At 37.8% G+C, this 22,585-nt stretch overlaps 3 protein-coding genes and 2 non-coding genes across 13 annotated transcripts in view; 4 read left to right on the forward strand and 1 right to left on the reverse strand.

Annotated features, from left to right (window-relative positions):
* The first annotated feature begins 258 nt into the window (after positions 1-258).
* On the forward strand, positions 259-330 carry trnah-gug. Its single transcript has one exon. It is a non-coding gene; the product is annotated as a tRNA-His (tRNA).
* Positions 331-1,021: 691 nt separating this feature from the next.
* clptm1l (CLPTM1 like) lies at positions 1,022-12,133 on the forward strand. The gene is made up of 18 exons (XM_005796485.2): positions 1,022-1,272; positions 4,091-4,298; positions 4,376-4,470; positions 4,563-4,752; positions 5,453-5,652; positions 5,979-6,057; positions 6,183-6,300; positions 6,391-6,485; positions 6,857-6,941; positions 7,433-7,536; positions 7,767-7,832; positions 8,046-8,096; positions 8,194-8,276; positions 8,359-8,393; positions 8,522-8,577; positions 9,069-9,113; positions 9,344-9,459; positions 9,566-12,133. The coding sequence occupies exons 2-18, from the start codon at positions 4,134-4,136 to the stop codon at positions 9,648-9,650; spliced, it is 1,668 nt and encodes a 555-aa protein (XP_005796542.1). The 5' UTR covers positions 1,022-1,272; positions 4,091-4,133; the 3' UTR covers positions 9,651-12,133.
* An 847-nt stretch (positions 12,134-12,980) lies between these two features.
* On the forward strand, positions 12,981-15,278 carry rplp1 (ribosomal protein lateral stalk subunit P1). The gene is made up of 4 exons (XM_005796482.2): positions 12,981-13,199; positions 14,385-14,459; positions 14,832-14,943; positions 15,149-15,278. The coding sequence occupies exons 1-4, from the start codon at positions 13,128-13,130 to the stop codon at positions 15,229-15,231; spliced, it is 342 nt and encodes a 113-aa protein (XP_005796539.1). The 5' UTR covers positions 12,981-13,127; the 3' UTR covers positions 15,232-15,278.
* A 1,114-nt stretch (positions 15,279-16,392) lies between these two features.
* trnav-cac lies at positions 16,393-16,465 on the forward strand. Its single transcript has one exon. It is a non-coding gene; the product is annotated as a tRNA-Val (tRNA).
* A 1,497-nt stretch (positions 16,466-17,962) lies between these two features.
* The window catches only part of LOC102233733 (focal adhesion kinase 1), a 70,404-nt gene continuing 65,781 nt past the window's right edge, over positions 17,963-22,585 (reverse strand). For 6 of the 9 annotated variants that reach the window (XM_023344808.1, XM_023344806.1, XM_023344805.1 and 3 more), the window contains 6 exons: positions 22,196-22,293; positions 21,833-21,841; positions 20,662-20,817; positions 20,493-20,573; positions 19,438-19,523; positions 17,963-19,344 (listed from right to left, as the gene is read on the reverse strand). In XM_023344808.1, coding sequence (XP_023200576.1) covers positions 19,218-19,344; positions 19,438-19,523; positions 20,493-20,573; positions 20,662-20,817; positions 21,833-21,841; positions 22,196-22,293 — 557 coding nt within the window. In that variant the 3' untranslated portion in view covers positions 17,963-19,217. The remainder of the gene's footprint in view (positions 19,345-19,437; positions 19,524-20,492; positions 20,574-20,661; positions 20,818-21,832; positions 21,842-22,195; positions 22,294-22,585) is intronic. The other 3 variants (XM_014474243.2, XM_023344809.1, XM_023344802.1) reach the window with 1 other exon arrangement.

Genomic DNA, 22,585 nt, shown 5'->3' on the forward strand with positions numbered 1-22,585 from the left:
AAATAAAATAGAACTTCAAATAATATCACTGGTATCTTTTGTGTAATTTGCTCATGAAAAATCAACTTAATATATGAAAAACTGCTTAAACCGGCATTTGGTATTTATATTTAGAAACATTAGTTGATTCTTTATCATTTTTAGCAAGAGTTAAGAGCCATTGTGGATCATCCAAAGAGCCATTTGTGGCCCCGGAGCCGTGGGTTGCAGACCCCTCCTCTAACCAGATATTTTCATTGCAGAGGACATTCAAAGCCAGCCGTGATCGTATAGTGGTTAGTACTCTGCGTTGTGGCCGCAGCAACCCCGGTTCGAATCCGGGTCACGGCAACTTTTGGACTCACGCATAATGTCGATAATTAGATAAAGTAAGACTTAAAATAGAAAAACGTCAGGAGAAGACAACAAACATGCATTAAATAATTTATTGCGAAAACTGTTTTGTTTGTTGTCTTAACAGCAACTTCAATGTGTCGAGCAGAAATCACGATGATTTGGCTTAGGCCACAAATTGGACAAGGCCAATACTAATACCAATCAGGTCTGCAGAGGTGATAATCGGAGCTGATCATTTCTGCAAAACTTGTACAGGTCAGGGCCTCAAACATCGCCACACAAACCCAGAACAAAAACTATTTAGACTTTACCGTCCATTTGGCGATAACTTCTCCAATCCACAAGAAAAATAACAAAACGTCAGTACATATGTGAATAGATTAAATACATAAATAGAGAGGAATTTTTTTTTTATAAAGGAACAGAAAGAAGTGATCAGACTTATAAGATAATCTGTTATTATTCTAATATAAATACTTCATTTTTATAAAATTCACTGATATAGCCCTTTATTTAATTAATGAAACGAAGCATACCTTGGTATTGTTCAGACTTTCCGTCTTACCCTAAATAAGGTAAGTAAACATACGTTAGGACACGTCAGAGCTACCGTTTTTTAAATTAAAAAGCGTGCCGCCATGACGCGCTTGTACGTTAAGTCTCGCGTTACTTCCACCCCAAATCTCGTTTAAGCAAACGAACCAGGAAACGAATGGCGGAAATACAGATCTATCTCACGCTTTCAGTCGGGATTTTGTGATATTTTGTTTTTGGAAACAGTGAACAGCGAAACAGGCAGTTGATGCCTTCAGTAAAAACCAGAGGAAGGCTTCAGAAACACAATGCGGTCGCTGTGATCCGTCCGGAGGAATCTGCAGTGAATGGACCGATGGACAGGCAGTGACTGAGAGTGTCCTGTCTTTAAATTTGACACCGGTAATGTTAATGATTTTTCATTTTAAAGTCCAGTCCTTGCAGAAAAATGTAATTTAATTAATAATTCTCGCTTCCGTCGATTTACAGCACTGTTTGTATTGATTGTGAATATTTAAACATCCACACATCAAAACATATGGACATCTACCAATAAGACTTGGAATCAAAATCTTAAGAGTGCCTTATTATGAATATCAGCCTAATTGTGGTTAATAACAGCTAAAATGGGTCAGCCACTTTATTCTGAGTATTTTATTGCTGTTGTCTGCAAATTTACCAGCTTCACCAGTAAATCACCAAACTGGAAAAGCAAGTTGTAGCAAATGGTCTTCAGATTTAGTTTTGAAAAATGTCTGACTAGTTCTTAATCCGTATTTTATTAAATAATTAGTACAGGTGCTGCTCGATAAATGACAATATAATTGAAAAGTTGCATTATTTCTGTAATTCGACTGAAGAAGTGAAACTTATGCATGTCAAATATTTTATGGATTTATTTGATGATTATGGCTTGTAGATGAAAATTCAGCTTGTCATCAATTTAATTCTAATTTCTCTAGACCAATTACCAAAATACAATATTTAATACAGAAATGTCAGCTTGCTGAAAAGTATGTACAGTACTAAGCTGCACACGGTGTGTCTGAAATCATTTTGTATGCATGGTGCGGCATGTAGGTGTTCAGTTTGTGTCTCTGCTATGGTGTTGCAGAGCCTTTAGCTCATTGTTTATTATCAGCTCTGGTGTCTCTCATTTTCCTCTTGACAATACCTCATAGACTCTCTGTGGGGTTTAGATTAGGTGAGTTTTCTGGCCAATCAAGCATACTACTGAAACCATTCTCAACAAAGCAAATGCTGGTACTTTTTGGGAGTCTGAGCAGGTGCCAAGTTTTGCTCGAAAATGAAATCAGCATCTCCATAAAGTTTGGTCAACAGAGGAAATCATGAAGGGCTCTACAATTTCCCCAAAGTCAACGATTCAGCTGGCTTGAGAGTTAATGAAGCACATAGGATGAAGCACATAGGATAAAATGTCTCTCTAACTCATCAAAAACTGCGAAACTTTACACTTAGACCTCAAGCAGCCTGGATTCTGTGCCTCTCTGCTGCGACCAAATGAAATGCAAAACATACTGTAAGAGGGAAACAATTCTTCCATTTTCTCCTTTGCTTAGATAAGGAAGTTATCTAGACAAAGTTATCTGATTCAAACATGAATCAGTTGTGACGGACTCCATTTCTTGTGAATCTGTTGTTAGCTTTTTGTCAGGCTTTATTTCACAATTTTCTGAAATCGGTGGTTTTCCTCGATACTTGTGCACCTTTTCTACCACACTTTTTCTTTCCACTTAAGTTTTCATTAATATGCTTGAAAACTAGGTTATTCGGAAATGATCACTTGTGACTTACCCTGCGCATCACATTGTTCGTCATTGCACTGACAAAAGATACGTTTTTGGTATTAGAAAAATCCCTTTTCCATTTGCTGTAAGCAATAATTATCAATTGACTGGAATCTATTATAAATCCATTATACAATCACCAATTTATTTATTAGGTACACCTTCCTTACATTGCTCTGAGATTTTTGTCCCTATTGATATGGTAACATCACACATTATAATGGATTCCTCGGCTGCATAGTGCATACCCATGATGCGAATTTCCTGTTCCACCACATCCTAAAGGTGCTCTGTTACATTGAGATCTGGTGACTGTGGTGGAGCACAGTGAGTGAACTCATTGTCATGCTAAGAAAAACCAGTTGGCGATTATGGAGCTTTGTGACATGCTGTGTTATCCCCTCTGGAAGTAGCCATCAGAAGACGAGTACTCTGTGGTCATAAAGGGATGGAAATGGTCAGCAATCATACCCAGGAGTAGGCTGAGACTTTTGTACAATATTAAGTTATTAAGAAATCCAAAAATATTCCAATAAAATATCGCCCACCATGATGCGCAACCACCTGCAGTCTGAACTCCTGATCTATCATCTGAACTGTGCAACTAAAGTAGAATTTTTTTGTTTTGTTTTGATGAGTCCTTGTGAATTAGTGCCTCTGTTTTCAGTGTTTAGCTGAAAGTAGTGCAGCCTGGTGTGGTTTTGTGCTGTTGTGGTTCTGTCGCTTCGATGTTTAACATGTCTTCAGAGGTGATATTCCTCATACCTTGGTAGTAGTTATTTTAAGTTGCCTTTGTTATTTTTGAATTGGCCCGAACTCCTCTAAGCTCTGACACATGCAATGCATTTCTATCCTCATAATGGCGGGTCACTGGATGTTTTTTCTTTTTTTTTGTTCAAAGTCGCTTCAACTCTCTCTCCTCTTCATCCTGATACTCAGTTTGAGCCTCAGCAAGTTGTCTTTACCCACTTAATGCACTAAGAAATGCACTTTGCTTTTGGTTCTGGCAAGTGTACCTAATAAAGTCCATATCAGATAAAGTCCTGATAAAGGTTTACCTCTAACAGGTAAACCTTTTATGGATGCAAACTTGACTAAAAACCCACTTGTTTAGGATTGTATTTGAAACGTAATCAATTACAAATTTATTGATAGAACCTGACTAAATGTCGTGTTTTGATTGTTGATTCTATGTTGCATTGTGTTTTTGTGTTTGTAATGATGTAAAGCACTTTGAAATGCCTTGCTGCTGAAATGTGCTATACAAATAAAATTTGATTGATAAAATTATTGAGTTTCCACTTTTGATCAGAATTACCTAATTGTATGATGAATTAAAGTAAAGCTTTACTTTAATTCTCACGTTCCTCCATGATTAACCAAATCTTTCATTTATAACTCTTACTATGCAGACGTATGGCCCTGCTGCTCAGCTAGCTGAGGCAGTCGTCGATCATGTTTCTGAAAACCTCCTTCACCACGCTGATTGTCGGCGTGTTCGTGGTGTATGTGCTCCACACTTGCTGGGTGATGTATGGGATAGTGTACACCAAACCCTGCGACAGCCCTAAAGCAGTCAACTGTATCACGCCCTTCCTGGCAGGGAACCCAAAACTACAGGTCAGTTGCCGTTAACGATTCAAACATGGCGCCGTGGGTGGCTTAAGTGATGTGTAACATCTCTTTCTGCTTGTTAGTTGAGTATCTACACCTCGGTGAAGCCAAACGCAGATGGAGGCCATACGCTGATTCACAGAGAGGAGGACTTCGATGTCAACAGCAAGTTTGAGAGGCAAGTATGCATTAATCAAAAGGAACCGCTGTCCATGTTTGTGATTTGGACACAAACTGATGAATTCATTTATTTCACGTGTTTCCCTGTAGGATCGTCAACGTCTCACTCCCCAAGAAAACACGTAATAATGGAACATTGTATGCGTTAATATTCGTCCATCAAGCTGGTCTCAGTCCGTGGCAGGACCCACGACAGGTCCACTTGGTGGCTCAGCTCACCGCCTACATGGTCCCAAAGCCTCCTGAGATCTCTCTGATATCTGGAGAAGATCAAACACAGGTACGTGACTTTCTGCTGTTCCCTCGTCCTCTCTGAGACTGCTTGATGTGCTACATAGGCTAAGCTAAAGCAGGAATGCATTGATCCCTTATGGGAAAGTTGCAGTAAATGGCAACATGGTTGTTAAAATGTAAGTTAGTCTGTAATTACATAAAGTGGGACTCTGTGTACTAATTGGCTTTGTTTAAGCAATTTAGGTCCTAATCCCAAGCTTTTCTTTGACCCATCTAGTCATATTATAGACACAGGTACTCAGTGACTATTAGGGACTGTAGCCAAGTGGTGACATAAATATTAAGTTGTGTCTCATCAGCAGAGGTACAGTTAAAGAGGCCATAATTCTCTATAATCTTGGTTTTGGGGCACATCCATGTAGATATTAAATGAAATGGGCCGAGAATGTAGCCTTGAGGAACCCCAGATGGAATTTTTTATTTTTATTTTTTCAAATTACAAGCCTTAATTTGAAAAAGATTACTGCCAAATTAGCACAGTATCAGAAAGTCCCTCTTCTTTCCCAGTCTTTTCATCCCTATATTATGATTGGCTATGTCATCTGAAGCACTGAAATCCAGTGATATCAAGACAAAAGTTTTTGACAAACGTCTTTCTCTGAACATGTACATGAAAGCATTAAATAGAATGTCTATCTAAAAAGGAGGAAATTCATCAATCAACTACCTCTGTCTTTGTCCAACAGGGTCAAAAACAGGAAGATCAGAAGAAGAAACAGCGTGATGCTAGCTCTGGAGCAGGAACTAGAGCTAAAGGTGGAGCCACTGCTTCAACGGATCACCCAGTTTCTCACTGGCGCTCCCGTCTAACTCTCAACATCGTTGGTGACCACTTTCTGTTTGACAGAGAATACCTGCCAAGCGACGTTCACAGATACCTCAGAGTGTAAGAGAGAGACTAGTTATATTCACAACAATGGCAGCTAAGCATAAAGTGTCAAAAGGTGGAGATCATGCTGTGCTAAATATATCTAAAAAAAGTTCAATGATATTGTTTTAATAAAGTACTCACTTTTTTAAAATTCATTCATCAAGTCTTATCACTTAAATTTATAGAAGAAAAATATAGTCACAAAAAACATCACAGTTGGTACTTTGGTGCATATGCTCTGGGCTTTATGACAAAACAGAAATGTTCAACAATAATGGTGCAGGTTGGATTTAAGCAACAAAAAAATACATCATTAATAGTTTTTTTTGTTGTCGTTTTAGATTCCAGAACGGGAAGAAAATGGTGTATCTACCTCTGCTGTTCGTTGACGAGCTCAGCAATAGGGTCAAAGACCTCGTGGTGAGTTTCAACCTTTAAACAAACATCATGCAACATACTGCTACTTTAGGAGCAGTAGTATTAGGAAATCAAAATGATGGCTTTTAAAAAAAAAAAAAAAATGATTTTCATGTTTAAAAATGTAGGAGATCAACAGCACTTCCACAGAGCTCCCTCTCACCGTCCTCTATGACTCCATCTCTCTGGGCAGACTTCGTTTTTGGATCCACATGCAGGATGCTGTGTACTCTCTGCAGCAGTTCGGTAGGCTGAACTTTCTGTGACTTGCTCTCATAGATGTCTACGTGATATCCATAATATCTAGCTAAAATGTCTCTTTCTTTTTTAATGTAGGATTCACAGAAAAGGATGCTGATGAGATTAAAGGCATTTTTGTGGACACCAACCTGTATTTCCTGGCTCTCACCTTTTTCGTCGCAGCCTTCCATGTGAGTTTTAAAAACGCAAAGAAGGTCCATGGTCGCTCTGGAGGAGCTGCAGAGATAAACTGACTCCACAAATCTGAACTTTGTTGGAAAGTGGCAAAAAGACAGCTACTGATTTATTTGTAGCTTGTGACAAGAAATGTTGGGTTGGGGGACACAGGAAACCTGTGGAAGAAGATGCTGTGAGACCAAAGCTGAACTTTGTGATAGTGGCAACGTAATGCTGTGGAGATGTTTTATTTTGACATGAACTTCCTTTTAACTGGTCCAAGTTAATATGAAGATGGATGGAGCTAAATAGAGAAAAACCCTGCAAAAAAAATACACTGGAGTATGCAAAAGACTGTTTTAAATTTGTCTGTCACTTTTTTTAGCTTCTGTTTGACTTCCTGGCCTTCAAAAACGACATCAGCTTTTGGAAGCAGAAGAAAAGCATGGTGGGAATGTCCAGCAAGGCAGGTAGGAGACTTCACACCACTAACCTTTACTCTCATCAGTACGGCACTGGAGAACCCGGCACAGAGAACAGCTGGAAATGTGTTATTCCAATGGAAACTGGAGGATGTTTTTGATAAATCTGTGGAGAAATGTGTAAAACAAGGTAATATACAAGCAAGGCATCATCTGTGGATGCTCTGGACTGATAAGCAGCCATATGTTGCATTTTGTTCGCCTTTACAATTTTAGAGGAATGGAAGCTTTTATGCGGTTGTTGAACACATTTTCTCAGGAGCCATGTGGAAAACAGTGTCTGCACATAAATGACACGTTGAGAATAATTCAGTTCCTTGATATTTTTTTTTCATAGGGGAACAAAATTTCTCCATTAGTCTTGTGAATAATATGATGTCTAGATTTATTGACTTCAAATCTGAATTTTATGATTTGGTTGCAGTCTTTGACTGAACCATTTCTGCACCTCCTGATGTTTTCATTGTTCCTTATTTCAGTGCTGTGGAGATGCTTCAGCACCATAGTGATTTTTCTCTATTTGTTTGACGAGCAAACGAGCCTCCTTGTACTCATACCTGCTGGGATCGGCTCTGTAATTGAAGTAAGGACACACATACACACACAGACATTACTGCAAGCATCGATTGATAGAAGAAAAGTGGAAGAAAAAATAAAAATAGTTTAGGCCCAATGGCAGATATTTTTGCCTTCAAGTGAAAGGCAAAATAACAAAACTAAAAATCAGTGGGTGATATAAATGAAGTTCCCTCTCAACTTTAAGAGCACAGTTTTCATTTATTTCTTAAAATCTATTTATTGTAATTTTTGCAGGTGTGGAAAGTAAAGAAGGCCTTTAAAATCCAGATTTTCTGGAAGGGAGGCAAACCAACATTCCTGGTAGGTGTGAAAGTAACTTCAACACAACATTCTTAACATCCAGAAAACCATCTATACGTTTTCTTCTGTTGAGAAAATCATCTAATGTTTTATTTATTTCAGTAATTTAATTCAAATAGTGGATTCATGCAATAGGCGATTCATTGCATTGTTTTTTTATGTTAATTTTGATAATTATGGCTTGCATTACACTTTTTGCTTTTCTTGGAACAGTTTGGGAAACTAGACGAATCAGAGCGGAGAACAGAAGAATATGATACTCTGGTAAGAAGCAGCAGATCTGCATTTGGATGGAAAAATGCAATGTAATAGTAGCAGCTCATTAGCGGACATATTTATTTCTTGTTTTTCTTTTCTTTAGGCCATGAAGTATCTCTCATACCTCCTTTATCCTCTGTGCATCGGAGGAGCAGTGTACGCACTAATATTCCTGCGATACAAGAGGTAACAGTGTACAAACTCAAAAATGGAACATTATTTCTTTGTAGAAGTCATGTGATGCTGATTGCACATTGTTTTCTTTCAGCTGGTATTCATGGCTAATCAACAGCTTGGTGAATGGTAAGCTACTTTCTAAACAAAATATAAAAAAATACCCTTATTAAACAATTATTTCAATTTAATACCGATATTGACATGCATCATAATTATCATCTTAAATGTATTTCTTTTGGCTCTGGAAATTTTAGGTGTGTATGCCTTTGGTTTCCTCTTCATGCTTCCTCAGCTCTTTGTCAACTATAAGGTCAGTATTCTCAGTCAAGATTTTTTATATATCATCAATTCACAACAAATATTAGTCCAAGGTTTTTTTTACAGAACGCATATCCTGTGATGTAGACTCCAGTTTGGTCCTAGTTCTCTTCATATGCATCAAATTTATGCCACTACAGTCCAGTCATACAGTAAAACTCAGATCCTGTTACTTATAGAAAGGAGGCAGAAGACAAGTACAAATTAATGGCACCAATAGCTCTGTTCAGAGAAGGAATGCAGCTAAACAAAGACGCATATGGAGATTCTTTTATGTTTACATGTTTAAAAAAAACACAGAAAATGACTTAGACTAGAGCAGAGTTGGAACAGAGATAGCTCAGACGTGGTTTACGTCAAAGACGAGAAGATTTGTTAGATTACAGTTGCCCGATCTAGATCAATAAATATTTCTTGCATGTTTGTTTTTCAGCTCTTACCTCATAAATAAACTCTTATTTGACTTATTAATTTACTCAACAGCTGAAGTCTGTGGCTCATCTGCCTTGGAAGGCTTTCATGTATAAGGTACAATCCTTTTCTGATTAATATATTTAATAAAACATACATTTGTAAGGTAATCTAGTTTCTTCCTACAGTCCAAACACATTTGCTTAGTTAGTTGACAACACTAAAGATGAATGGATGGATGTGACATTTCTATGATGGATAATTTTCTCATTAAATGTAAATGCGTTCAAAAAAATGTTTTTCTTCTTAAAGTTTTGAGAATCATATGTGACTTTGACTGTTCCCAGGCATTCAACACCTTCATTGATGATGTGTTCGCCTTCATCATCACCATGCCAACATCCCACAGACTGGCCTGTTTCAGGGACGACGTGGTTTTCCTCATTTACCTTTACCAGAGATGGTAAACACACAAATACACCTTTTATTACCAACTCACATTCATACATTCCTAATATGCTAATAATAATAATCATGAATATATTTTCCATGTCACTCTATTTCGACAGGCTCTACCCAGTGGACAGAACAAGAGTAAATGAATATGGCATTTCGTATGATGAGAAGCCCAAAGGGAAGGCTCACAAGGACTAAAATGAAAATATAGGTTTTAGCAGATTTCTACGAGCTGGTACCTTCGGGTGTCATCTTTTCGTCCATCATATCCACTGACACTTTGGCAAAGTTTGAAGGTTTAATCGCTTGCACGTCATTCCTCACTAGCAGCAACTGCTAAAAACTTGAACATCGGTAGATGACCGGTATATAGCCAGTGTTTGGTTTGTCCATTCTGGGCTACTGTAGGAACACGCCAGGGCATATTGATGGCCTTGGTGGAAGGGAAACCGGGTCATCAGTTAGTAGAAATGTTAAAGATAAAAAAAAAATAGTTTTATTCTAATTAAAACATTGATCAACTTTAATTTGAATTTCTTTCAGTCGAACATCCTGAGTTACAGATACTTGAACTTGTACTAACTTCAAACGAGCTGCGTCTAATGTGCCAGTCTGTTATAAATGGACCTGAACTGTTATCGTTCTTTCAATTTAAAACTGTGATTTTACATGAAATCAGCTAGCTAAATCTGTGTAGCGAACATCAAAATAGATGCAAAAACCTTGTGTGCAAAAAACTTGGAGAATGGCCTGCATCTAAACAAACACTGTGGTGTGACCCAGTACACTAATGGCTGCAAGAACTTCTACCATATCACTATACTGGCTTATATTCCACTGCAAACTTGTATAATTCAAAGCAACAAATAGTTTTTTTTATTATTATTTCAACAGGTTTGGTATTTAGAAGTACACCCAGCAGATTTTGAGCCACTCAGTTAAAAAGTATCATTCATCAGGAACTATACTGTACTGTTTCGCAGTACTTTTAAATAGAGTATGCCTATTAAATAAATAATACAAAGAGAAGAAGGTAACATTCAGAAGCTAAGTGCAGAGATTTCATTGTCGCATTGACTTATATCTAATCTGAGACCATTAGCTTTTTATTGCAAGAGTAAAATTATCTAAATAAAAACTGGAATAAAGACCAAAAACATCTTTAAAGTGAGCTTTCACGTCATTTTCAAAACCTTCATGGTAGTTGGGGTATTGTGAAATAATCTCAAGCCTCTGTAAATGTTGATTGGAAGGTAAAGGTAAAAATGCCACGGAAAATGTAGGATTTCTTGAGAGTTTCTGAATGTTAAAAGGATGATTCTGTTTATTTTGAAGTGGGGTTCTGGTAAAAGGCAGGTAACTTTCCTGACATCTCTACTTAATCTAAATCCATATTAGCTGTTCCGGATTCTGAAGCCAACAGATAATACTGGAGGGGTCAAGACCAAATACGACTTCTAGCATCCTAAACAGCTACAGTCTTAAAAAGCATTATTGTGGTTTATGCAGTGCGGTTTTATTAACCTTTAAAAAAAACCATCAGGTTTCCATTGACCGTCTATTTACACAGAAACCAATTTCTGTCTAAACAGGAAATAATGATTGGAGGCAGTGCGCCATCAATGATCTTCCTGTGTGAAACATGTATTGAGAACTCAACGTGTAACGTGCTTGAGGTTCATATTAGCTGTCTAATATTAACAAAAGCTTTTTAAAAAGCTAAAAATATTGTTGCAGTTTTAAATAAAGTAGTTTTCTGTTAGTTACTATGACTGGAAACCTCAGTATGTGTTTTACGAGGAAAATAACTGGAGGGGCACGACCTTCTAACTCCATTTGCTATTTAGTGTAATGAAAACATGACAATAGTTCAGTTTTGTAATATGTAACAGTTTATTCATATAAACTGCTGTAAATTGTAAAACTGATTTTGGTTTAAGATGGTAAACATCCACTTTGGTCTTGGCCCGTCTCTGACCATCTATCAGCTCTTGTCCTTGAGGCCAACTAATGTGGATTTACACTAAATAAAGCTAACAAGGGGGTTATTTACTGCAGGTACGAAAACTGCTTGGAACCTTTTAACTGGACCACACTTCAACAAAACTAAACTGTCCCTTTAAGGGTAATAAATTCAGTAACGTGTGAAGTTGCGTTTGTATGTTTTTGTTCTCTAATGGGTACGTTTTATTTTGCTGTAAAACATTATTGTTACACTGACATTCATTCACCTTTCACCATCTTTTTTTTTTCTTTTTGTACATGACAGGGCCAAGAAAATATTTGTGCCAAATGTGCGAGTGATTCTTGAACTGTTTGTTAGCATTGAATGTGCAGCATAAGTGATCCATGCAATGTTTTAGTGGACACTGACATTTTGGAGGGAAAACATTGGTGGTAAAGCTCAAGGAAAGTATTACAAAATCTGGACCTAAACCATCATAATTTTACTTCTTTACTTATGCCTATTGTAAATGTTCCTTTAAAGTGTAAAGACTCTTTTAGGAATCAAGTTATTAATTTTTCAGATGTCATGAGATTTGTACGGGAAAAAGGTGAAAAGAACTGCGTTCCAAGCTAAATGCGGTTAGATCAACTTTTGAGGAATTTTGCCTTGAATTTGTTTGAAATCATTGTAATGTTTGTGTTTTTCATTGAAATGTAATAAAAGGCTGACATCATTTACTGTATGCATTTTTCTTACATTCATCCTATTGTTGCAAACTCTAAGTGCTATCATGTCAAACCATTGAGATATCAGTTTTTTATGCAATTACCTTTTGTTAATACATGTTTACCTAAATGGCTTTATTCAAACATTTTGAAGCTTTCCTGGTTATTTTCTTCCTTTTCAACAGACAGATTTTAGAATATATTGTGTGCTGTGGATCAGCACTTTAGATCAATCCACAGGAGTGTGAAACTATTTTGTGCAGGAATACAATAGAAGCATAAAGTATAACAAAAGAAAAAATTATAAAACAGTTTTTACTCCATTCAGGAAGAAAAATCTAAAATGTTTCTAAATAAAAAAACAAAAATTCTCATTTATAATATTGCCATTTTAAATTGTCAAAAACCAACACAAATAGACCAAATAAGTGATGTCAGTGGAAAGTAGTAAATGTTTTTGAAACTTTAATTAAAAACTGAAAAAAAATTAAGGATGCATATTTGCTAAAAACCCGTCCTCTCAGAAGCTAAGCCTCTATCCCAAACATTTTCACAGCCTCTAATAGATTTCCTTCCAGGATTTCCCTGTATTTAGCTCCATCTATCCAAACTGAAAATAAACATTTTGAGGCATTGACAATCATTAGTAGTGATAGTTCCGATTATAACCACTACAAAATGTGAGTAGAATAAATTACAAACTTGATTTTAAACACCTTAATAAACAGATTCGTTAGTAAAAATGTAAAAGCTAGAAAATCATTTCGAGTCCGACGGGAAAGCGGATTTTACGTTATGTGCGTGATTGCGTCACCGCCACGCAAATCAGACGTTTGGTACATAAATTGAAAGCCCGCCCCTCTGCCTTTCCTTTTCCGCTGTAGGAACGTTAACGTGCCTAAGGTGCTCGGTTCTTCATCAGAAGCTAAGGCCCGCAATCCGGCGACTAGCACCGTCAAACTTAGGCATCCGAACTCACTACTTTGAAATCCAACATCTACAATGGCCTCCGTGTCCGAGCTCGCCTGCATTTACTCCGCTCTGATCCTCCACGACGATGAAGTCACCGTCACTGTAAGTCTCCCGGTCAGAGTACTCCCGACAGCCGGGGCGCTATCTGCTAGTGGCCCACTAGTAACGGTGTGGTGGTTGTTGGGTTACATAATTAATATCATATGCAATTTAAGTTGGTGTTGACTTAGCGGTTCTTCAATACAAGAGGCCGATAAGTACATGATGAACGTGGACCTAGAGGCGTGTAAACAGCCGCTTGTGCCGGCCAATATGGCGGCCAATATGGCGGCATGCTTGTAGCTATCATTAGAATAGAAATGGCCTTTATTGTCCCTCACAGGGGAAATTCAGGAAATATACAGTAGGTCATTTCCGAATAAAAAGTTTGTTTTGACAGATACTGCAGGCGGTTTTATGTATTTCACAGAGCTGACAGAGTTGGAAGTCCCAAATATGTCTGGTGAAATCAGAAAATGTGGTGAATTTGCCTTCTTGGTCTCAATAAATTGAGCTAATACCTCAGCTAAAAAGATTTTGAATACCTGCTGAGATGCTGTCATAATATTATGGCTGTGGGATCGGATGCTGTGTGTAACTACACATGCATGCTGGTGAACTGAAGACAGGCGATTTACATGGTATCAATAATTTATTAACACATTAGATTAGATTCTTGGTTTATATTGAAAAGTTTGAAAAGCAGTGACCCAAAGCAAATATCAATGGTGGTACTTGGCATAATTTTATTTTATTCCACCCTTACATTTTCATCATATTTTCTGTTATGACTGTCTTGATGAGTAGAATATTATTAGTTGATTGACTTGTGAAAGCACTTTGGGCTTGGTTTGTTTCTGCTATTAAAAACAGCAACTGAGAACACTACCCTGAAATAGTCATTCTAGTTGTACTCTGTGCTAAAATGAAACTTTAAATTGTTAAAATTTTATTGGGATAGATAAGACAGCTCAGGTGTTAGATAAGGTATACATTTACTACCTGTTATGATTAAAAAATGGACGCCTCTGAAAGTAAATTGGACATAATTTTGTTAAACTAAAGGTTTCACTGGCTGTTGATTGCAGGGATGAAGCAAGAGTGGCTGTCTAGTTACCTTCTGTTTAGGAATTTAGGACTAAATCAGGTCGTAGGTCATCAAGTGGTTTTATGTTGTTGATGTGTACAACCCCATATAAAGCTTGCTCAATAATAAAAATGGAAAATGTTTCTATTTTCTGTGTTCAGGAGGACAAGTTGAATGCTCTAATCAAGGCTGCCGGAGTCACTGTGGAGCCATTCTGGCCAAGTCTGTTTGCCAAGGTAAGATCGCAGCAGATCAAAAACATGATCAACTCTTTTGGTAAATGATGAAATACCATTGGGATTTTTGTAAGATCATAACTTTCAGCAAACAACATTTAATAGTTTAGCTTTTCATCATGTAATTGACTTGTAATAGTGCTTATTTCAGGTAAATGTTTTTATCCTCTCTAAAACTTGGCCAAATTTATACGTCTCATGAACTTTTCGTTGATCGTTGATGTGGCGGAATTTAATCTGAAAAATTTAGAATCAAATGAACTGCCTGCCAAAAAGTAGATAGTGCTGATATTTATTTTAAGAAAAACTGCTGAGACTTTTGATTGACAGAGAGCTGAATAAATGAAGTAACTTTGAATTCTGTCATTGTAGGCTTTGTCCAGCATCGACATTGGCAGTCTGATCTGCAACGTTGGAGCCGGAGGAAGCGCCCCCGCTGGCGCGCCTGCCGCTGGACCTGCTCCAGCTGGTGGCGACGCCCCAGGTAAATGACCTTAACATTTACTTCTATATTATGGATGTGGTCACATTCGTGTACTTTTCCACAATCTGAATGTGATTTAATTCCAAAATGGTGTCTCTCCAAGTGTTATAAGCTATACTTTTGCATATGACTGAAAGATCTTTTTCAGTGTAGATTCTGTAATGTCATATTTGTGTCTCTAAACTTTTAATGTTCATCTCTGCAGCTAAAGAAGAGGAGAAGAAAGAGGAGAAGAAGGAAGAGTCTGAGGAGTCGGACGACGACATGGGCTTTGGTCTCTTTGATTAAAATGGCTGTTTTTTAAGAAAACACAATAAAAGTATAAAAAATCAGTATATCGTCTGCTTGCTTGCTGTGTTGGTTATTTATTTATTGGCTTCATTATTTTCTGCATTTATGAGGCGATGCATTATTAAGGTTCTATAAGTGCCATGGTAATAATTGAAACGGTAAATGGATCTTTAGTGAGATAGTAAAAAAAAAAAAGGTGTGGACAGTGACAAAACCTGACACTGATTGAATAAAATGCTTTGCAATAAATTGGTTCAAGATTGTGGGCTTTAATATTTTTCTGTTTTTCAGTGTAATTTGACATGTCAATTGGATGAGTTATGAAATAACTTTCCAGTCTAAATTTTACATAAATGCATCTTTGTAGACTGTATGAGTATCATAGTTAATTCCTGACAAATAAAGGAGGTAACTCAGCCGTAAACACTCTACTATGTTCATTGCCACACACAGTAGAGCCACAACCTTGTAAGTTGTGTAAATTCAAACATGTAGGAAAATGTGGAGTTTCGCTGCACACAATTCCAATTGAAACAATGTAAAACAAAATGCTGTAATTCCAGTCCGCCACCAGATGTCACTGTTTCCCCCTGGTTTCTGTTCCAAGTACGGCCCAAATTATGAACGAGAATGTTACGCATTTAGTCTTAGACCCACTTGACTCGACTTGTTTGAGTAATTAACTGTACAGACTGGCGATCAACAAGTTGTAATGTTAATGCAAAGCGAATTTGTTAGGAACTGCTGAAGTCCAATGAAGACAAACCGCGATGATTAGATGAGACAGCGCCCCCATCTCTCCCTAGTGGCCAAAAAGTGTGTTACATCCGTAGCAACAAGAACTGCCATAGAGAATGAATGTAAAAAGTTAAGAGATTAAAAACTTGGAGGTCCACGGGTTAAGACACTTTGATTTTTGTATATGTACCGATCAAAACAACAGAAACACGAGGCATGCTGTCATACAGTTTGACCATTATCTATTTTTCCCAATTTGAACAATACATATATGTACATATATATAATACATATATATGTGCTGTAATTTCGATGTTATTAACCGAAAGTACACAGAACAAATAAATAAACATTTTTACCCGCCTTCATCTGTAACAAAAAAAAATCGTAGGGAGTCGGTGTCCGTGTGACACATCGTGGGTTTCCGTAGTGTAGTGGTTATCACGTTCGCCTCACACGCGAAAGGTCCCCGGTTCGAAACCGGGCGGAAACATGTTTTTTTTTTTTTTTTTTTACATCTCAATTTTATTTAGTTTCATTCGCGGTTCGTAAGCAGAATCTCTTATTTTCGTTGTATTTAGTAGGCATAATTAGCAAATTAATAAACAGGCGGTAAGCTAATCATTTGGGTTAGCTTTGAATCCAAATAAAAACAAATACACGTTTGGTTGTTCGAAACTTTTCGAGACACCATCCAGAACTTACCTTCAGCCTTGGAGGTGCTTTGCTAATGTTGAATGATGTACCAGAACGTGCAAAAAATAAAAACACGTTCAGTATCAAAACGATAATGGAAAAAAAAATAATTTCAAGTAAATTTATTGCATAAGCCCATGCAGATATTAAATGGAGAATGCACCTGCTTGGCAACGTCTCAATCAGGGCGCTGCAGTTTTTCTCTATTCTTCCGAACAAAAAAGCTCAAGCTGAGTCAGTCATAGTTATTTGAATGACTTGTGTTCCTGTCTTCGTCTACAAGTCTTCAAAGACCGATGAGAATCAGTTGTGGAGTATGAAGCCGCCAGCGTCAGGCTTCACTGTAGAGATGGTATGTTTGATTACCAAAAATGTTAGTTTTGTCCCAAAACATCTTCTCAGAACCTCTCACCTTTGGGTGAATTGTAGATGAAGACGTTTAAGAGTTTTTGATCAGAAATAATTAAATACTTTAAACTGTTGTTTCATTTAAACAAACATTCTTTTCTTTAAGATGATCTGCATCAGCAACACAGTAATCTTACATAGCCCACAAGAACCTTCACAGAAGAAGAAGGAATGATCATCTGGGTTTGTTTGGCTGCCATGGGACAAGGTAAGGCATTTCTTTTCCAAGAATAAAATGTTGCCATCTCCCGAGGTACATCTTGTAACAACAATTTGTAGCCACCTTGGGGGTCGTTAATTTCTGCTTTTTGGGACAAAGTAAATTTTGATCATTTCCTCAGAGGGTGCTGTGAAGTCTTTGGGTTACATCATTCAAAAAAGCACTTACCTTCTTCCCAGCTGGCAGAGAAAAAAAGTTACCATTTCAGTTTGATTAGAGCCTTATTTCATAAGAGTCAGCTGATCCACACAGGGCAGTGACAATAGGGAATAATAATGACTTTCCTCTCAATAGTTTATGACAAAGCTGAACTACCAAGAAAACTAAAGCATGTGATTACAAAATAGTTCGTATTCTGGTACAAAATAGAAGTAAGAAGGTTTTATTGTTAGCTCGAAAAACAGGTATGAATTGGCAAAGGGTTGACTTAAACCAAAACTGACTTGGACATTTGGTAGTTGCTGAGTCCAACTCAAACTGGGTTACGACCGACTACAACGATCCAAAACGCAGCAGCAAATGTGCAACAAAGTGGTGTAATGGCCCAGTCAAAGCGCAGACCTGACCTCAATTGAAATGCTTTGACAAGCGTTAAATGTGGTTTCAATAAATTAAACAAATGGTGTTCTGATGGTTGAGATGCAGAATGAAGACAACTGGCAATGCTTCTTGATAATAATAATAATAATAATAATAGTGTTTTATTTGCTTAGTTTAGCAACTATACAAGTGTCTCCTTCCTGAGAAAACTGCTCAGCACAGGGGAGAGGGAAGAAATGAGGAAGGAGAAACTAGAGAACTGGAAAGGTAACAGAGAAATAAAGATGCAAAACAAGAGAAAGAGACAAAAACAACTCCTGTGTGGAGAGGGAGAGAAACGGTACAACCATGAGGGGATTTTCTTTTTACATCGCATTTTTAGTTGCGCTCTCTAGCCAGTTACAATAATAATGATTCACGTTGAGAAAACCAGTTTTTCCAAAGCTGGAAACATTTCTGCTACATAAAAAAAAAGGTAATCATTGGGATGCATACTTCATGTTAGTGAGAGGACTGTAGATCATTTTAGTTTGAAATTCTTAACATCATCAAGGCTTGAAAATGACGCGGCCCTAGTCAGTCAAATCGCAAACACGCGGCTCAGGAAGTCCTAAAGTCTCTTCTCTGTCTGTCCCCTCCGCTCCTCCCTCACTCTTCTCTCTCCATGTTTCCTTACAGTTTATAACTCAGATTTATGTTAAATATAAACCTTTTTTTGTATATTAATATTTATGTTAAGTTAAACAGTGTAAGGCAGCAGTTTTCGATTTTTTCCGCTAAGAAAACCCCCCAAAACTGTTGCTATAAAAAAAGAAAAACAAACCATCTGTCCTGCCACCTGAGATAAAGCGATCTTTAGAGTGGGGGGGGGAATGAGATGTTATGACTTTAGTGGGCAGCTCTACTGTAAATAATTACTCATACATTGTTCAAAGGGAAGACTGGAGATCTAACGGACATACTGCAATGATCAAGGCAGATGACGACAACAATATAGTTACAAAAAGCACATTTAAAATATTACAAAACATCTTCATTGTCCTTTTCAACATGGCTTCAGTTCCACTTTTTTTTGTGACGTCCTTCAAATCCTTTGTTTTTGTCTGTTTTCGTAAGTTTTCCGATCGGCGATGGTGCTTCTCTGTGTCACGTCAGAACAATGTAGAAAACACGAAAGTGGACCAAAACGCGAGTGTTTCCAGAAAGAAGGGAAGCGGTGGATGTTTTTCAGAGGAGAAAATGAGGGCTGATTGTTTCAGCCATGTCTGCTGTCCACACATCTGTCCCTTGTTTTCATCTATCCTTCGCAGATATCCAACAAACAGTCCGTGAGCGGATCCGCTGGCCTCCACAGCGCTCTTTGGGGTGCCTGGATCCAGGACTACTGTGGGCGGATCTGGCTGATCATCTTGAGTCGTGATTGGTCGATGACGTCCAGCAGGTTCTTGGCGTCGACCGCCAGAGCGTGAGCTGCCATTAGCATCTGTTTCTTGTAGTCCTTTTGTAAACTGTGCAGAACAAACACAACTTGTATAATTTGACTCCACGTAAAATAATTAAAAAAAACATCTTGAATGAGTGAAACATTTGCTGGTCCTCACCTCGTCATGACATATTGTTGGGCCAGCTTCATCTTTGATATTAACTCGGCCAAGTCAGAATTCAGCAGCTTTTGGGCCATTTCAATCTGTTGGAGCGCAAAGTGCACAGAGGTAAGTAGCAGGAATGGCCTGCCTGCTCAAACAGCCTTAAAATATTAATCCAATTTGAGCTTGTAAACATTTGGTGACATAACCAGAAACTTCGATATATTTTATTGGGATTTTCAGTAGAAGTCCTACTTAAAGGGGAACTTCCGCTCAAGTCTTTAGCAACCTTACTTTAATTTTCTTTATGAACTGCCTGTATTTTAGCTCTCACACCTTTACTTCATTCCTTAATCTGATTGAAATGTATTCAGATTATCAATCGTAATAAACTTCCCCCTCTCATCTGGGTAACAATTTAATTCCAATTGAGCTAAATCCTATCAGAATATTCTGAATAGCGAATAGTTTTATTCCGATCAGTTGTATATTCCAATTATTTATGCCCATGTAAATGCGGAAGGTTAGTCTTCTGACACATGTAGTGATTTGCATGAAGGCCAAAAATGTTATTTTTTTGTCATCTAGAAGTTTTGGACTTGTGTTTTTTTTTAAAAGGTTCAGGATTTAGTTTTATAACTTAAACCTTCTTTAAACCTCTCCACAACTTTCTCCCTGAAATTGTGTTGGTTGGTCTTCACGATGCTGTTTGGTCAATAAGGTTCTCTGACAAACATCAGAAACGTGTACAGAACAGCTGGAATTATACTGAAACTAAACGACACATATCTGGACTCATTTACTAATAAAGTGACTTCTGAAAATGCTGGATTTCATTTAGGAGCGTCAATGTAAATAGGGTTGAATTCACATACACTCCACACTTTTTTTTTATTTATTTATGGAACATTTTCAAATATCTTGAAGTGTGTGACTGAGCGATGACAAAGTGTAGAAAAAGCTCAAACACTTTTCAATAGAGAATGTTTTTCTAGTTAATTCACTCATGAATGATCTGAATATGGTTACAGGTTCTAATGGTAACTTGTGCTTCGTCTCTGGGCGGATACCTCTCTGTGTGTGCTGGCTGGCAGCACAGGAATCGTTTCATCCACCGTTGCCAGGAGAGTCCTCAGAGCCAGACCGACATCCTGCCAAAGCAAACATCCGCATTCGATGGATTTCGCTTTCGAACGTTTTACTTAAGCTAAACGGACCGTGTCGATAGCCGCTCATTACCTTGACCATGGGGACGTACTCCTCTGGCGCAGCAGGCTGGATCCTGTTGGACATTTCAATCACGGCTTTAACCAGCCCCGTCACATTCTCGTACACTTTGTCGTTCGAGCGGTCCAAGTTGGCAGTGGGGGGTGGGCTGATCTCCTGGGGCTGGAGCTGGAACAGTTGGTCGCACCGTGAGCATGGATTCATCAACACGTTAGCAAATAGATTAAGTTAGTTTTTTCTTGCAAATAACTTTCTGAAATGGGATCCTCTAAGAAAGAGGTAAATGTTTAAAACACCCGCAGTTTTCGACTGCTATGGTCAGAGTACATGACTGCAGTACAGGAGACTCAACACTGGGGGGCAGTGCGTGCAAATGCGTAAAAAATATATATTTAGCATGCTCTACATGTGATGACTAGATGGAATTTCTACAGAGTGAAAAGTACATGAGGTGTTAATTCGGACCAGATGACACAACCTGCAATTAAGTGATTTTTACACTTACATTCTAAATATTATATTAAAAAGACAGAAAATCTGCAAATCTCAAAAGTAGGAAGCACCAATAATCAGCCAATACTTGAGTTTTCAGTGCAGATAAGTCAATATCAAAGCCACTTGTCGGACATAAAAAGATACGCTTCTCTAAAATAGTTACACATTATCAAAAGAAAACAGATAATGTTGTTAAAAATAAAAAATTTTTTATGGAAATACATTGATTTGATAAGTGGCCAGGACCGAAAATGATAGATTTAGCATTTTTCCTTTCCCTTAGTCTGAAAAATTAAGACAAAAAGAGTGAAATTTGTGAAAGTGAGAAGGTGAAAAAGAAAGATTTCCTCCACCTATCACAAAAAAGGTCTCTTCTTTGGAAACACACCTCAGAAATGGGAAACAATTTGAATCTTAGCTTCACGGAAACCAGCAATCCAATGCTCATGGTGCTAAGATGATTAGCATCTCAGCAGTAGGATAACGTACTGCTTCAAAAGTTTGAATGAAAATAGGATTAAATGTTTTCTGTCCTGCTCTTTTAATTTGCCTCTGGTGTAGAAATCACTAACAGTAACACATGTTAAGAATGGAGGTGATGGTTACAGGTTCTAACTCTAGCTAACTAACTCTAGAATGGTAACACACACACACACACACACACACACACACACATAGATCTGCTTACCCTCCACGGCTATGGGCAGTTATGAAGGTGTGTTTGAGTGCAGAAAAGTTGGAAGGGATTGTAGAGTGAATGGTGCGAAAAACAAAATAAGCAAGTAGTTGTGTGATTCAATGGGTGAAAGGATGCGGAGGAACATGTGACAAGAAAAAAAAGATGAGAGAAATGAGCAGAAAAAGGTTTGAAGAGACGGAAAAGAGTTAAGAGGGAAAAAGGAAAGGACATTAGAGCCAACGGTAAGCAGGACAAGGCAAAGCATAATGTCAAGTATTTACACAAAAAGCTTCAATTAATTTAGATGAAAAAAAAAATCATCTGGATATTATTTTTCCCCCAAACGTCCGATTATTTTGCGTTCATGCGTACCTTGACTCCGTCGTTGTAGCTGTCCACTGGGCTCAGATTGGCCAGGTTGGTGAGGGGAGCCCCAGGGCGGGGCGGCTTCTTGGGAGGGGCTACATGCTCTGCAGAAACACAGCCTCAGTCTTACTTATCACATTTACATGTTTCAAAATATCCCACAGCTTAAACTGCCCGTCTTAACAAAGAAAGCTGCATATTGTGCAGCAAAAGTACTTATTTGTAAAGGATTGTGGTAACACTTTATTTGCACAAGACTGACATGACACTGTTATAAACGCGACATCACACCTGCAATGAAGATGAAGGCGTTTTCATGAATGCTTACGGATTTTGTCAAGAAGTGTCATTCGGTAAATAATGACACTTTTAACACTTTCCATTAAAACTTGCATT

The sequence above is a fragment of the Xiphophorus maculatus genome, chromosome 13, assembly GCF_002775205.1.
Source record: "Xiphophorus maculatus strain JP 163 A chromosome 13, X_maculatus-5.0-male, whole genome shotgun sequence".
Classification (NCBI taxonomy): Eukaryota; Metazoa; Chordata; class Actinopteri; order Cyprinodontiformes; family Poeciliidae; genus Xiphophorus; species Xiphophorus maculatus.